This window comes from Manacus candei, unplaced genomic scaffold, assembly GCF_025592945.1.
Source record: "Manacus candei isolate 608988 ecotype Guabito, Panama unplaced genomic scaffold, ASM2559294v1 h1tg000014l, whole genome shotgun sequence".
Taxonomy (NCBI): Eukaryota; Metazoa; Chordata; class Aves; order Passeriformes; family Pipridae; genus Manacus; species Manacus candei.
Genome location: NW_026138062.1, coordinates 16,383,273 through 16,397,866, shown reverse-complemented (window position 1 = coordinate 16,397,866; position 14,594 = coordinate 16,383,273). Strand labels below are relative to the sequence as shown.

Sequence of the window (14,594 nt, the reverse complement as noted above, 5' to 3'; positions counted from 1 at the left end):
ACAGACAACATCTTCCTCTGGGTTTAAATAAAACCACTCACAGTGATCATGACCTCGGGATGCCTCACTGCTATAAATGCTAAACCATAAGACAAAGTATAAATTTCTCAAAATTTCTCTATTGTTGTGTCAGCAGAAAAAAATTATAAGCTCTCTGTAACAATGAAGAAATTAGCCAATCGGGGAATAAAAGAAGGGGCTTATATGGTTAATGTATAGTACTAATTTAGGTTACTGGCAGCTGGCAGCAAAAGCTGCGGTTCTCAGGAGGGTGGTACAAAGTTTCAAACTGATCCTGTGGTTCCCTCCCACCACCTTCTAACATGCATATAAATTGTCAGCTCTCCAATCCCTTTACCACTTCTCTCTTCTAGACTTACCAGAGGCAACAGAGGACTAAAGATGAAGATCTTTTTCTTATTCACCTTTTCCACTCTTTTGTTGTCTGCTTTTGAACAAGCAGCTGCTTTTGCTCACTATGACAAGATTTTAACTCATAGTCGAATAAGAGCACGCGACCAGGGGTAAGTAACTGGCTTTTGTTTCTAATGTAAAGGAAGCTTGTTAATCTTTATTCTCTCCTTTCTTCTCGCATTATATTAAATGTGATTTGTCACTGTGACTTCTTACTGTCATTCAAGTAGAATTTTTTTTTATGTTAATTTTACATGAATTGTTCTTAAATAAAAAGTTTTCCAGGGAGTTTCAAAAGGAGACAGAATTCTGTTAAACTTCACAAAAAGGAGACAAATCTCAGATTGACATTTCTCAATGGATCAAATACATGAGATTCAGAATCACTGAAATTAATTATGGTTCATAATTAATGTGATGAGATGGCAGATATGTTTAATATCTGTTTGAAAACTTTTGAATGGAGTTGACACCTATCCCACAGTATTTTCTCTTTTTATTCCATCCTAATGGAAATCATGAGCTCTATTCAAATGCTTTCTAACATGGGAACATATACTGGGAACCCATTGTAAAACTTCTGTTCCCACTAGACCAGTGCAGCAAGCTGCTCAGCAGGGTTTCCAAAAGACAATGCTTACAAGCCAGGTTGTTTGGAGACACAGAAATAATTTGAACAGCTGGTGTCAGGGAGACACATGTATCTAAAGATATTTTCCTTTAGTCGTTCTTAAGCAAAAAAACATCTTTTGAATAAGAACTTTTTACCATCCTATCTTCTTTTGCTGAATTCCCACTGCCTGCTACATACACACACAATGAGTTTTTCGAATAAAAACGTTCACTGGCTTCCCAGTGGTGCAAAATATATGTTCTAACTTTTGAACTGAGGAACTTTTCAATTGCAGAAGTATAAAAGTTAGGGGCAAAATGCCTAATTGCACCGTGGAATTTGACCATAAGAAATTCCTCTTCTATACACCACCATGCTAAGGAACATGTATTCCTCATCTGAAGTCTGTGACTTCTTTTATTTACATGCCAACTTACCCTTTGGTCCCCAGTAATTCCCAGAATGTTTATTTAGGTGCCTGCGGTAGTCCAAGGGGTTGGTAATCAAAATAGCTGATTGATTTACAGAAGACAGAACTTCCTTCTGCATAAAGAACAAGGCACTTTTCTTCCCCATCTCCGCACAACCTTCCGTTGCACAGATGTGTACAAGACAAAAACCTTAATGAAAAGAGCCTGATGGCATTCACCACGCAGTCCCTGGTGGCTGGTAATTCACTTTGCAGGGAGAAATGGATGGCATGCTGAGACTTGACTAGGCACAGCAGGTGATCACTGCCCACCAGAGACACAGGGTCAAACCAGAACGAAGGGGAAGCTTCTGTCACTGCAGGGAGGGTGGGTTTGCCAAGGAACCCAGCTGGGGAGTCCCTGCAGCTTGCACTGTGGTTGCTTGAAAACACACCTGCCCTGGGAACTGAAGCCAGATGTTAATTTCTTGTTCAACAGAAACAGTATTTGCCACTATTTCATATAAAACTTTTACAGAAATGCACAGAAACTTCTTTTTAAAATGTTTCTCACTCCACCCATAGCCCAAATGTTTGTGCTCTTCAGCAAGTTATGGGAACAAAAAAGAAATACTTCAGCACTTGCAGAAACTGGTACCAGCAAGCCATCTGTGGAAAGAAAGCGTAAGTATGCTCTACTTCCAACTGTTCCCTATTTATTGAGATAATACAATACACAATTAGAAAATTCCTTTTCTCACAGACAAACTAACTGTTTGTAATTTATACTAGAATTTTTAGTTCTCCTCCAGGTGGCATTGAAATGCTGACTTCCCTTTTCCTTCACTGGACATGCTTCAAGGCATCAAAAGTACTTCAACTTTTCAGTAAAATCTGCCATACCACTGACTAGCACTAAATTTTATTCTACCGCAGACACGTTGGGAAGAAGGGTGTTTCCTCAAAGTGGCTCAGACTGAAACTTGGATGTTCTCAAAGGCAGTTTTGGAAAACAACCTACTCCTGTGGTTTTATTCCTAGATAGATGCCATGTCTTCCCATGAGAGAAAAGTCTGCTCTCAGAATAAATCTGACAGGGAGTTCATTACTTTGCTGAACTCCAGAAGCAAAATGTGTTAAGCAGTGATAGATGCCTTCATGTGTTAGGAAAAATAGTTTGAAACAATAAGCAGTTGAGATTCATTGAACTGAAGTCAAGTGAAGACTTTATTCTAACTAGAATTTAGAAGAGTGTAATCTGTAAAACACTTTGAAGTGCCTGTGCAAGGACCTAAGAAAAAAGTCTGGTACAACCAACCAGAGGAAGACATTGAGCAGTGGATTGGGGCTGGGTGGATTTGGTCGTGAAAGTCTACACAAAACTATCACCTGCCTTCTCCCTCCTATTTTAACACTCCTACCATTTGAATAAGAATTTTTTACAATCCTATCTTCTTTTACCATTGTACCAAGCACTCACAGAGCAAGGACAAAGGAGGAAAAGAATGTGTGTGAGAGTAAGTTAAGTCACAGAACTCCTGAGAGCTGTTTGAGGGGGTTTTGTGGCTGTAATAGAGCATCTGTTATAACTTAGTCTTAGCTGTTAATGAGAGTTTTATACTCTGCATACTAAAAACAGAAACACAGACGTGACTGAAATGGTTAGTGTAATAAGAATGCTAATCCGAAGGACAACACATCTTCCCATGTTAATATGTCCCTGTTAATAAGTCCTCCGTGATTTGTATATATGATCTATATAATGTTGAATGCTTTTATTATGTACATTCCTCTTCCACTGTTCTAAGTTTACAATCGGGACGTAACTTACAGATTTGCTAAAATCAAAGCCTGTTGGACGAAAAGTCTTTCCACTGTTTCTCTGCAGTATTTTGTCTCCATGCCAGCAAGGAGTAGAACCAGATGAGTCACAGAGCTGATTTGAATAAACTAAAAACTGTCTCCATTAGCCAAGAATAACAAGGACTTAAGGTAGTGTTGCTCTACCCTTTTCCTTTGGAACATGCTCCTTTGGATAAGGTCAGGACAACTTTGTGATAAAAAAACTCCAAACAATAACAATCTAAAAAAATAATCCCAAAACAGACAAACAAACAAACCCCTCCAAACCCCCAAGAATGCTTCTTATCTGAGTAATTGCTTTCTTTCTTTGGCCACCATCATATATTGAACTAGTAGGGATACAAATGAGATAACTTCTGATCTTGTATGAGGTGATACTTCCCCCGTGTACAGTGTCTACACACAAGTGGTACTGAGGAATTGCATCCTGCACTGAATTGTTGTAACATTACTGCGGTATGCTCCATACAAACCCCTGTTATCCCATCCCATCTTTCTCACATTTTGAGAACAGCTAAAAAACTTAACTACAGAAAACTGTAAGGGAACATGAATACTCTCAGTAGGAACTTACAGTAACCCTTGATCACTGAAAAGAAGCCTGGACTTTACATAACAATATATATATGGTAAAAAAAAGGCACTGATCTCATGACATGTGGCTGAAAAAGCATTTTCTTCTTAACTATATTTTTCAGCCAACTTCCTGTCTTTCATTAATTTTATCATTGTTGGATATGGTATGAAGACGAAACTTTCCATGTCTTACTCTGTGCTTATAACTCAGCTTCCTCGTTCCTTTTTTCAAGAGGTAATTAAGACCATGATCTTTCATAGTTTCCCATGGGATGAGGGGGAGAGATTTTCTATTACAGGGAAGGAAAAAATATTTTCTCATGACAAAGCAGTTCACACAGTTGAGAGAACATTTTGGTTCCTATTCTGCTGCACAGTTTTCTTAAATCAGATTGTTATTTTTTTTTATTATTAACTTCTGGCAAGGATGCAAGAAGGAGTAGGAGTATAAGGTTTATTACTAATTTGAAAATCTGTAGCCTAAATGGTACAATATTCTTGCATTCAATAGAATACCCATTCACTGAATCGCTTTAAGGAAAGAGATGTACTAAAAAAAACTATACAAATACTTTCAGTGTATGGCTTTTCAGCTGAAAATATGCACATGGTAGCAGGGTTAATATGTCATGTATGTGTACACATATGAGGGAATGGAGAAAAATATTTTCATAGCACAGAGAAATGAAAAATTGTGTTTAAAAAATACACATTTTTGATCTTCACCACCTCTATCAGATTGCTTTCAATTATGGGATTATAATCTGCACTTTTATAATCATGCTTTGTAATGTTATTTTTGTTCCAGTCTACTTTTAATTTTTAATCTCTTCAAGTAGTTTGGATGGTGAGGGTATTGAGTCTAACTTTTCATTTGAATAAGCTCTTCATTTTAACATGGTTGTGGTTAACCATTTGTCAGCTTTAGTTATGCAAAATGAGAGAAGTGTACTCAGATGCCACCAAAGAATCTGCAAATTAAAACATGGACTGTAGTGGTAAAAACTTAGTAAAAACCTTCAAGGAATTAGTGTGTAGAACTTTTGAACTTCCAACATGAGCCACATCTATAAAAGTAAATCTATTAGGTAAAACAGTGCTGACAATTTTTCCTTGTCATTATAGTGTACCATATAGTGAACAATGTACTATAATTTCAAAAGTAATATCTGAAGTCTAATGTATTAAAGTTTATGGTTTAGACTTCAGTAAGTTTGTATAATTTGTTGGCCCTCCCTCTCCTGAGGAGCCAAATTGACCTCTGTGATATCAGTGAATTTACACTTTCTTATGAGAGAGGAGAACTTTTCAAGTAGGCCTGTGGCAGAATTTTATTTCTGTCATAATAATTAAGAAGACATATGTCTTCTTAAGAAGACACACAATGTTAAATTGAACATGACAGTATACAGTTATCACCTGGTTTGCTATTATGTGTAGCTTACATGTATTCGAAAATGAGAGTATTTTATTGATATCATTATATAACAGTTCCTGACCCCCAAGTATTGCTAAATTCTTTGTATGCTGTGATGACATACTTTTTTAACTCTGTTTTTAATTTCTTGTAGTCTGGTTTTCATCCTCACTATGTTTACCAGTGAACTTTTCCTTGTGTCCATCCATCTAGTCTTTAGTGACTTCCTTCTCTATAACCTGTTTTATGTCTGTTCTTAATTAGCTCTCTCCCTCATTCCTGAGCTGCTTCAAATTCTTCCTTGGAAAGCTGAGGCTCTCTTATCCCACTTTTTATTGCCATACAATCCACAAGGGCTTCTCTTAAATAAATACCTATTTAGTTCCTATAGCCAGTATGCAGGTGACCTCATGTAACTCTGTCACTTTAATTTCTTTTCCGTTCATTTAAATTTTTCGTTTTCCTTTACAACCCTTCTGTGAGTTTCCTTTAATGTTCTCACTTTTTTTTCTCTTTCTTCAATGTCATCTAATCTTTGCAACATAGAATAGATAAATTAATTTTCTTCAACTACTGTTCTAGTCACATCACCCTTTAGTACTCTACATGAGTACCACATGACCTCCCATGTTCCTACCTAGTACTTAAATTTAATGATGGTAGTCATTCTGTAAATTCAAATTCAAATTCAAATTCTTACATTTAGTAAATTTTGATCAATTTGTAGTCAATACAGAAAAGGCTGAATGACAGAAAAAGGATGAATATCTGGAGAGTGTGTATTTTGTAATGAAAAATTAATAATAAAAGATAAAAATTAGACTTAGTTAAAATTAGTATGTGCTTCTCTCGTATATTATTTAATTTGGCTTTTGTCTATATCACACAGAACTGTCTTATACGAGTGTTGTCCTGGCTACATGAAGATGGATGGTACAAGAGGATGTCCTGCAGGTATAAGCTTTTTTTCATATGGATAAATCAGTACATGAGAAGTAGTATAACACCAGAGATTTTCAAAGGTGGTCATCTTGAGAAATGATTGCCTCTTTTTCAGAATTATTGCCTGAGAATAGACAGCCTCATTTGTATATGGTCAACACAGTTGAAAATCAGCCAGCACCGAACTTATCATGCAATTTAGGTAGAATTTCCCAGCTCCTTCCTGATGCTGGATTGGTGGGGAATGACAGTGTCTTCAGTTCCCAAAGCTGCCAAAGAACTTTTATTCCTATTCCCATCAAATCCCAAAATAACCTAAAACTTGCCAGTGAGGTCAGAAAACCAGATGTAGCATATCTAAATTATTCCTTTTCCTGAAAAGACTTTATTCTAATTTAGTTGAAGACTCTTATAGGCTTTAACAAAGAAGGAGTGAAAATGAAGAAAGGAATTCTTGATTTCTCCTATTTATACTTCTCTGTTTTACATAAATAAAATTAATTTCAGCGAGAAGGAGTAATGGGAGAAGGAATATATTTCATAGCTTTGATCCCTGTGTCTGAACTAATCCTTTTGCATTCAACAATGCAGAGACCAATTTGTTTAGATGAATTAATCTGCCTTCAGATTTTTACATTAAGATGAGGTCAGTCACACTCTAGAATTGTCTGCTCCTCTCCATAACCATAGAAAGAACCAACAACAACTAGATTGCATGCAAATGTCTCACTTCTAGCTGCCTAAAATAAGGAGAGATAAATACTCTTCTCATGTAGTAGTGTTCTAACTGCAAGTCTATGGCCATTCTTACCCTCTGGATGAATAAATATGTTCACAAACTGGACAATGGAAGAAGAGCAAAAGGCTTCAGAAGATAAATTCTGCTCCATCATGACCAAAAGAGACTATCTCCATTTAAAGTTTTGTGATGAAATTTACTCCTATATTCAACAGATAGCATCTCATTTCTTTTTGGGCTAGTAAAAAGCATGACAGCTCTTCCAAAGAAAACCTTACAATATTCAGTATTGTTTGATCTAATTTTTCGTTAAGCAACAAAAAAAAATAAATAACAAGCAGATGTGTTTAGATGATTTTTGAGTATGTTGACAATCAAATTTTTAATCCAAGCACATTGCTTAATATGGATTTAAAAAGTTTTAGTGCAATTGTCCAACAAAAAGAAACAAAATAAATTTGATCATGGATGACATTTACAGCATTCTTATTACATGTTTATTTTAGTTGCTCCTATTGATCATGTATATGGCACACTTGGTATTGTGGGAGCTACCTCCACACAGCAGTACTCTGACATATCAAAGCTGAGAGAAGAGATTGAAGGAAGAGGATCATTCACTTTCTTTGCACCAAGCAATGAAGCCTGGGAGCAATTAAATTCAGTAAGTGTGTACATGTGTATGAGTTAAAGTGTGTTTCTATTTCAACTAACATTTTAGCTGAAGCTAGTGTATGATAAAGTAGATTAGAAACAATATTGGTATTTTAGACATAAAAGTATGTTGTGCAATTTATAATGAAATGATTCTCATGTTTGAAATACATTTCTGAAGCTAGAGAGGCCGAGTTTAATTTCAGGAGTACTAAGCAATCATAATTGTCTCTTATTTAAGAATCTGCATGAAAATAATAATATTGTTAGTGTTATTAACATAGTTTTGGGGAAACTTTTAGGAATTTCAGCAGCTACATGATGTCTAGTTGTGCACTGTCAGTATTTCAGGTATCCTTCTTTTAGTAATGGTTTTGATTAAATAAATATTGAATAAAAGCTCCTCCAATGACTTATCTATGATGAAGCCTTTTGTCTTCCATTTGTGAGCTAACCAGATTGAAGGATCATTTAAGTAGAGCCAATTGATAGGCCTCAAAACTGTGTTTCCTAAAAGATGTTGAAAATTAAGGTACAACAATATGTACGTGTTTTCTGAGTGGAAAAATGTTTCAAAGCTTCTAATTAATTAAATTCCTTTCTTCTTCAGGAAATTCACAGGAATTTGGTTTACAATGTAAATATTGAACTGTATAATGCTCTCCACCACCACATGCTAAATAAGCGCATGTTGACAAAAGATCTTAAAAATGGCTTGACTCTCGTGTCTATGTATAATGGTCAGAAATTGCTTATTAACCATTATCCTAATGGGGTAAGTCTATTTTATTTTTTTCCTCTAATATATTTATTCACTTATAGCCTTTATTTCCTTTATTTCCTTATATAACTAGGAAAATAAGTTATGGAAACTTTGACACCTAGCAAGTCAGTTGTGACTGGAAAAAATAAATAAATTTTCTTTTGAAGAAGTTTTGACTGCTGTTTAGACAAATCACTAAGAAAGAGTGAATAAATTTGTGCTGTTTAGAAATCAAAGTTCAAACGAGAAAAAACTTTCTTCATACAGGTCAAAGCCTTTTGTGGCCAAAATACATGATCATCATAAATTTGACAGCAAAATCTAGTATTAATCTTTATGTGTTTGCTAAAAAATATTAAATCAGATATTTTATTGGAATCTGAGTACATGATAGGAACATTTAAGATTGTAGAAACACACATCCATTATTTGTCTAGAAAAAATATAATTTTTATAAATGCTAGAAAACTCCCAGTTAAGTCACTCATCTTTGTTGCCTTAGATGCATCAAAGTGTTTATGTTGGTCTACAGATTACATCAGTAAAAACCAATACAATCACCGTATTAACCAGATATGGAAAACAAATCAGAATTTTTGCAATGAAAAATAAAACATGAATAAGAAATCAATGTAACCTAAATAAGTCTGGTGTTACCTTTCCAGAAGATTGGCCAGACTTTCAAATCTTGCAAAATTTTACTTCAAATTTTAAAAAAATCCAACTGAAATACCAACAGTGAATACACAATGTACAATACATACATTTTCAGTCTGTAAGAATTGGGTTCCATGTTTATGATAAAATTAATACTTAATCTTCTACTACTTGATTCTTCAAATACAGGTTGTTACTGTTAACTGTGCCAGGATCATCCATGGCAATCAGATTGCTACCAATGGTGTTGTCCATGTCATTGATCGTGTCCTGACGGCTGTTGGAAATACCATTCAAGATTTCATTGAAGTCGAGGACGATCTTTCATCTCTTAGAGTAAGTGGACAAAAATAAAAGATCTTTTCTGTTTTTTTAGGTTTGTTTTTCCTTTTCTTACTTCTTTTCTATTTGTTTGTCATACCTGGAAGTATGAAGGCTTAGCTATATAAAAAGTCAAAGTATATTTTACATAAGGAGCCTGCTTCTTCTCTTTTATGGATAAAATAAGACCACATAAATACGATGGAGTGTGTCCCTGTACATAAAAAGTCTCTTCTCTTCGAACACTGAGGCAATGAAATGTGCGCATAAAGTTACAGTGTCTGGTGATTGATAAAGATAATTTCAAATTGAATGATAAAAAATGGTAAAAGCATACAAATGGGTATTTTAAATGCAGAGGCATAAAACTGGAGAAGACCCTCTCAATCCCTCAAATACAGTCCATGACTGTTACAGGCAACCACAACATTTAAGCCCTTTAAAAATAGGAATATAAAAGCCAATCCTTTCTAGTCTTCAGTTGAAAAAGAAACCCTTTCTGTCCATTCAGTTTTTCATGTTTCTGTAACACTGATCCTGGTCTATCGCTGAAGTACCTGTGGGCATGAGGGGAAACTAGACAGATAATGTATTTTGGTAATATTTTAAATTATCAGCATATAAAAAAACAATTATGTTTTAGGCTGCTGCCATTACATCAGATGTCATGGATATTCTTGGAAGGCCTGGTCATTATACACTCTTTGCTCCTACTAATGAAGCTTTTGAGAGACTTCCAAGGGGAGTTTTAGAAAGGATCATGGGTGACAAGGTGTCTTCTGAGGGTATGTAACCTTTTTTGTGAATGAGAAATACAGATGAGTGGATCAAGAGATAGAAACTACATTATCTTAGTAGTTATGAAATTAAGCACCTCTACTTTCATCTGTCTAGGAGGAGTTATTTCTTCTGTCTGAGATTTTTCCTGTTGCCCTAAGGATTCAAAGCCACTGAAAACTTAGTTTGAATTTAAAGGGTTTAAAGGAACTGGGAAAATATAGGCATATTGATGTTCCTAATAGTTCAATTCCGATAGACATTCCTGCCTCTATAAATACAAGGCTTTCTGAATGTGGGGTTCTCTCACACCTTTGCATAGCCTGTAGAGTTCTGTACCCAGAGGTCCTTTTGGAACATGTCAGCAGTCACCACTCTGCCACATGCAGGTTGCAGCATAACCAGTAGAGTTTTCATAATACAAGGAATGCCAAATATTTTTGACCATAAATGTTGTTTAGATACCTATAGTATAGTATCAATAACTTTGAAAAAAGTATCTATGAGTGCAAATATGCTAGCTAAGCTAGTACACTATTAGAAATTGTATAGATGTAATAATTTATCCCACACCTATATGTGAATTATACGTATACGAATACGTGTCCAAACACACATATGAACTTCCTGCTCTTTTCTTTGCAGCTCTTGTGAAGTTCCACCTATTAAATACTCTCCAGTGTTCTGAAGCAATCACAGGTGGAGCTGTCTATGAAACTTTGGAAGGAAACACTGTTGAAATTGGTTGTGATGGTGAAAGCCTGACTGTGAATGGAGTGAAAATGGTGAAACGCAAAGATATTGTGACAAGCAATGGCGTTATCCATCTCATTGATCAAGTGCTAATTCCTGATTCTGGTCAGTGATATGTATAAAAAACTTCTTACCCGGAAGATATTTTTTACAATCTTACCTCGATTCCCTCAGACATATAGTTATGGATAAGCACAGAGAATACAAATCAGGAATAGGAAGAAATTATGTGTTAAAATACCTTTTCCTGTTCCTTTATTTGCAGCCAAACAAGTCATTGAGCTTGGAGGTGCCCAGCAGACTACTTTTACTGACCTGGTGGCACAGCTAGGTCTGGCATCTTCTCTGAGACCAGAAGGCCAATACACTCTCCTGGCACCTCTGAATGGTGCTTTCTCAGGTTAGTAACACTAAAAGATTGTCAAAATAAACAAGAATGTATGCTACCCTGACAGTTTTCCAAATCACTTCCAGCACTTGTTCTAACTCTTAGAGTGCCATAGCCAAATGGAGATACTCATCCTTTTAAATTACACACCATGCGGAAAGGCAAAACAAACCTAACCACCAGACCACACAGCTTGTTTTCAGTCATATCATTTGCTAATGGAAATAATATCACTAAAATAAGATACAAAATATGTACAGACAGGTTCTGTGGGGACCTTAATCTTTGCATTGCTTCCATTATATTCACAACATATTTGTTCTTAAAAAATTTATACATTGTTGTGGTTTAACTCCAGCCAACAACTCAGTACTACACAGCCAATCAATCACTCCCTTTCCCCTGCACTGGGATGGAGAAGAGACTCAGGGTAATTAAAAAAAAAAAATCACACTTAAAAAAACCTCATAGGTTGAGATAAGAACAATTTAATAATAAAGATATAATTAAAACCCAAGACAAACAAGTCACGCACAGTACAATTGCTCCCCACCTGCTCACTGATGCCCAGTCAGTGATTGACCCCTTCTGACCAGCTCCCCCAAGTTTGTACTGGGCATGACTTTCTATGGTATGGAATATCTCTTTGGCCAGTTAAGGTCATCTGTCCGGGATATGCTCCCTCCAGCTTCTTGTGCACCTGTTTGCTGGCAGAGCAAGAAACACTGAGATGTCCTTGATTTAGGGTAAGCGCTACTTAGCAATAACCAAAACATCAGTGTGTTACCAGTATTATTCTTATACTAAATCCAGAACACAGCAGGAGGAAAATTAACTCTATCCCAGCCAAAAGCAGGACATACAAGAAAGTTAGTATTTTCCAGTACATTAAAACAGAGAGAAACTAATACAAATATACTATAAAGCAGGTGTTTGTACATTTGCACAGGTGACTACCTGAGCATCTTGCCTTTCTGCAAAGAATTTGAGTGTTAACTCACCATCATAGAAGCAAATTTGGATATGTTTTAAGGTGCACATGCAGAAAGGAATAGTTCTAATAAGAACTGTAGCAGTAATTCAGAAGATGGATCAGACCCATGCATAAATCATCAGCCATATTAGTTATAGTAATTCATCAGGGCTATGTCAAAAGTTCATTACTCAATTTAAGGAATGGCCATTTGCAGGAACTACTTAACAATTCATTTTCTATGTACACAGACCTGTCGAAGCTTTAACTTAAGCATTTCGAAGTAAGATTCTGTATTTCCATAGTCTTTTAACTTTATCTCAATGAAAATTCACTATATAGATTACTATATATTGATATCTAAATGACTTTGTAGATGACACCTTAAGGCTGGATCAACGTCTTCTTAGAACAATCCTACAGAATCACATTATAAAAGTGAAAGTTGGGCTCAATGAACTGTACAATGGACAAGAGTTGGAAACAACTGGAGGAAAACTACTTAGAGTCTTTGTATATCGCACAGTAAGTGAATGGGGCCTTCTAACAATATATATCCCAACTATGAATATGGAGAGTCAATAAAAGGCAAAGCTGAATGAAACTCCCCAACATTTACCATTATGACTATCTAGCAAAAAAATCTTTACATTTTTAAGATAGGAGAAAAAGAAAATCTGATCTTTCTTAATTGGAATTTTGTTAGCATAGAAAACTCTTTGGGAAAACATAACAGTGTCACTTCACTGCTTACAGATGTTTAAGGCTAGTTTTAGAACTAATTAAGAACATTCTCAAAGGAAACAAAATTCAAGTTCTGAAATATTTGCACCATGTTATTTTAGTCTAGGTTTTGCTACTTTCTCAAGCAGTGCCAAATTTCCTGGCAAGAACATGCAATTTTACTGTAGGAAATACTCGAGTGTTATTTTTAACATTGTGGAAATAGCTATATTTGTTTGTCTTTTATTAAGGCTGTATGTATTGAAAATTCATGCATGGTCAGAGGAAGTAAAGAAGGAAGAAATGGCTTTATTCACGTCTTCAGACAGATCATCAATCCAGCAGAAAAGACATTGCATGAAATGCTAAGAAATGATAAGCGTTTTAGGTGAGTCTCAGTTTTGACAGCACTAAGAATTTCCTGCAGAGAGTAACTGTCTATGCAGCACAGCTGGTCTGAGAAAAAATTATGCACTGAGTTTGTGAGTCGTTGGATTTTAGAGGGCAAGGAGGGCAGGGAAGGTCTTATTGCCTACTCAAACAAAAAAAAAACACGTGAGTAGAAAAAAAACATGTAGGTGAAAAAAAAAAGTGTTCTCCAGCTGTGTGCTGGAAAGGCTCCCACACTCTGTGCTAGAATGGTTGTTAATGGCACACAGGAGTCAATAAGATGACAGAATGAAAGGCATAAGAGGACAAAAGGAATTGGATGATACATCCAGAGCTGCATGTGCAGGGGAGTCTGGAGTTTTAATTATTGGGCGGTACTATTCCATATGGGTGCAGTGTGATTGCATACCTTTCTAGTATGCATTTTTGTCCCTTTCCTGCAAGTATCCCAATACTCCTAGAAAGAGCAAGTAACCTTTACATCCTCCTTTCATCTCTTTGATCTGTGATGTTTTTATTTGATGAATCCTGCTATGATCCAAGCTGCCAATATTTTTTTTTCCACTATCTGCTACTCTTAAGACTGTCTTATTTTATTATCTTGTTTTTTCTTTCTCATTTTCCTCCTTCACTATCTTAATTTCTGGGGAATAGTTAAAGAGTTTGAAGATTGATGTACTATCAAAAAAAATGAGGGAACTAGGTACCTGCACTCAATTGTAGTTACTACATTTTAACAAGATGTGTTTGTGGTTTGTCTGTTTGTTGCAAACAGCATTTTCCTCAGTCTGGTGAAAGCTGCAGATTTAGATGATGTTCTGTCACAGCCTGGAGAATGGACTCTGTTTGTTCCAACTAATGATGCCTTTAAAGGTTTGACTGATGACGATAAGGATATATTGATAAGTAAGTAACATGAGAAAACTAGAATTATGAGCAAGGGTCAAATTGATTGGAAAGGAAGCTAATGCACTTCTTACACAGAAGCTGCCTGATGAAACAGTTTACCTTTTGCATAGAACAGTTTGTCGTACTTCCCTAAATTATTTCCTTCTTGGGGGTAGAGAAAATATCTTTTTGGAAAGAAGCATCCAACCTGAATTTAAACTTCACTCCTTAATATCTTATTCCATGGTCTTACTACCTTCTAAGTTAGAATCTTCATTCATTTTATTACCCTCAACTTGTCATCATTCAACCTTGCTAATAGTTTTTTTAAGAT

General features: G+C 35.6%; 1 protein-coding gene across 14 annotated transcripts in view; it reads left to right on the top strand.

Annotated features, from left to right (window-relative positions):
• Positions 1 to 343: 343 nt before the first annotated feature.
• Positions 344 to 14,594, top strand: part of POSTN (periostin) — a 32,460-nt gene continuing 18,209 nt past the window's right edge. For 12 of the 14 annotated variants that reach the window (XM_051780430.1, XM_051780427.1, XM_051780425.1 and 9 more), the window contains exons 1-12: positions 344 to 524; positions 2,022 to 2,120; positions 6,182 to 6,246; positions 7,480 to 7,637; positions 8,238 to 8,402; positions 9,237 to 9,383; positions 10,012 to 10,153; positions 10,791 to 11,003; positions 11,164 to 11,298; positions 12,636 to 12,784; positions 13,234 to 13,370; positions 14,148 to 14,278. In XM_051780430.1, coding sequence (XP_051636390.1) covers positions 403 to 524; positions 2,022 to 2,120; positions 6,182 to 6,246; positions 7,480 to 7,637; positions 8,238 to 8,402; positions 9,237 to 9,383; positions 10,012 to 10,153; positions 10,791 to 11,003; positions 11,164 to 11,298; positions 12,636 to 12,784; positions 13,234 to 13,370; positions 14,148 to 14,278 — 1,663 coding nt within the window. In that variant the 5' untranslated portion in view covers positions 344 to 402. The remainder of the gene's footprint in view (positions 525 to 2,021; positions 2,121 to 6,181; positions 6,247 to 7,479; positions 7,638 to 8,237; positions 8,403 to 9,236; positions 9,384 to 10,011; positions 10,154 to 10,790; positions 11,004 to 11,163; positions 11,299 to 12,635; positions 12,785 to 13,233; positions 13,371 to 14,147; positions 14,279 to 14,594) is intronic. The other 2 variants (XM_051780431.1, XM_051780422.1) reach the window with 1 other exon arrangement.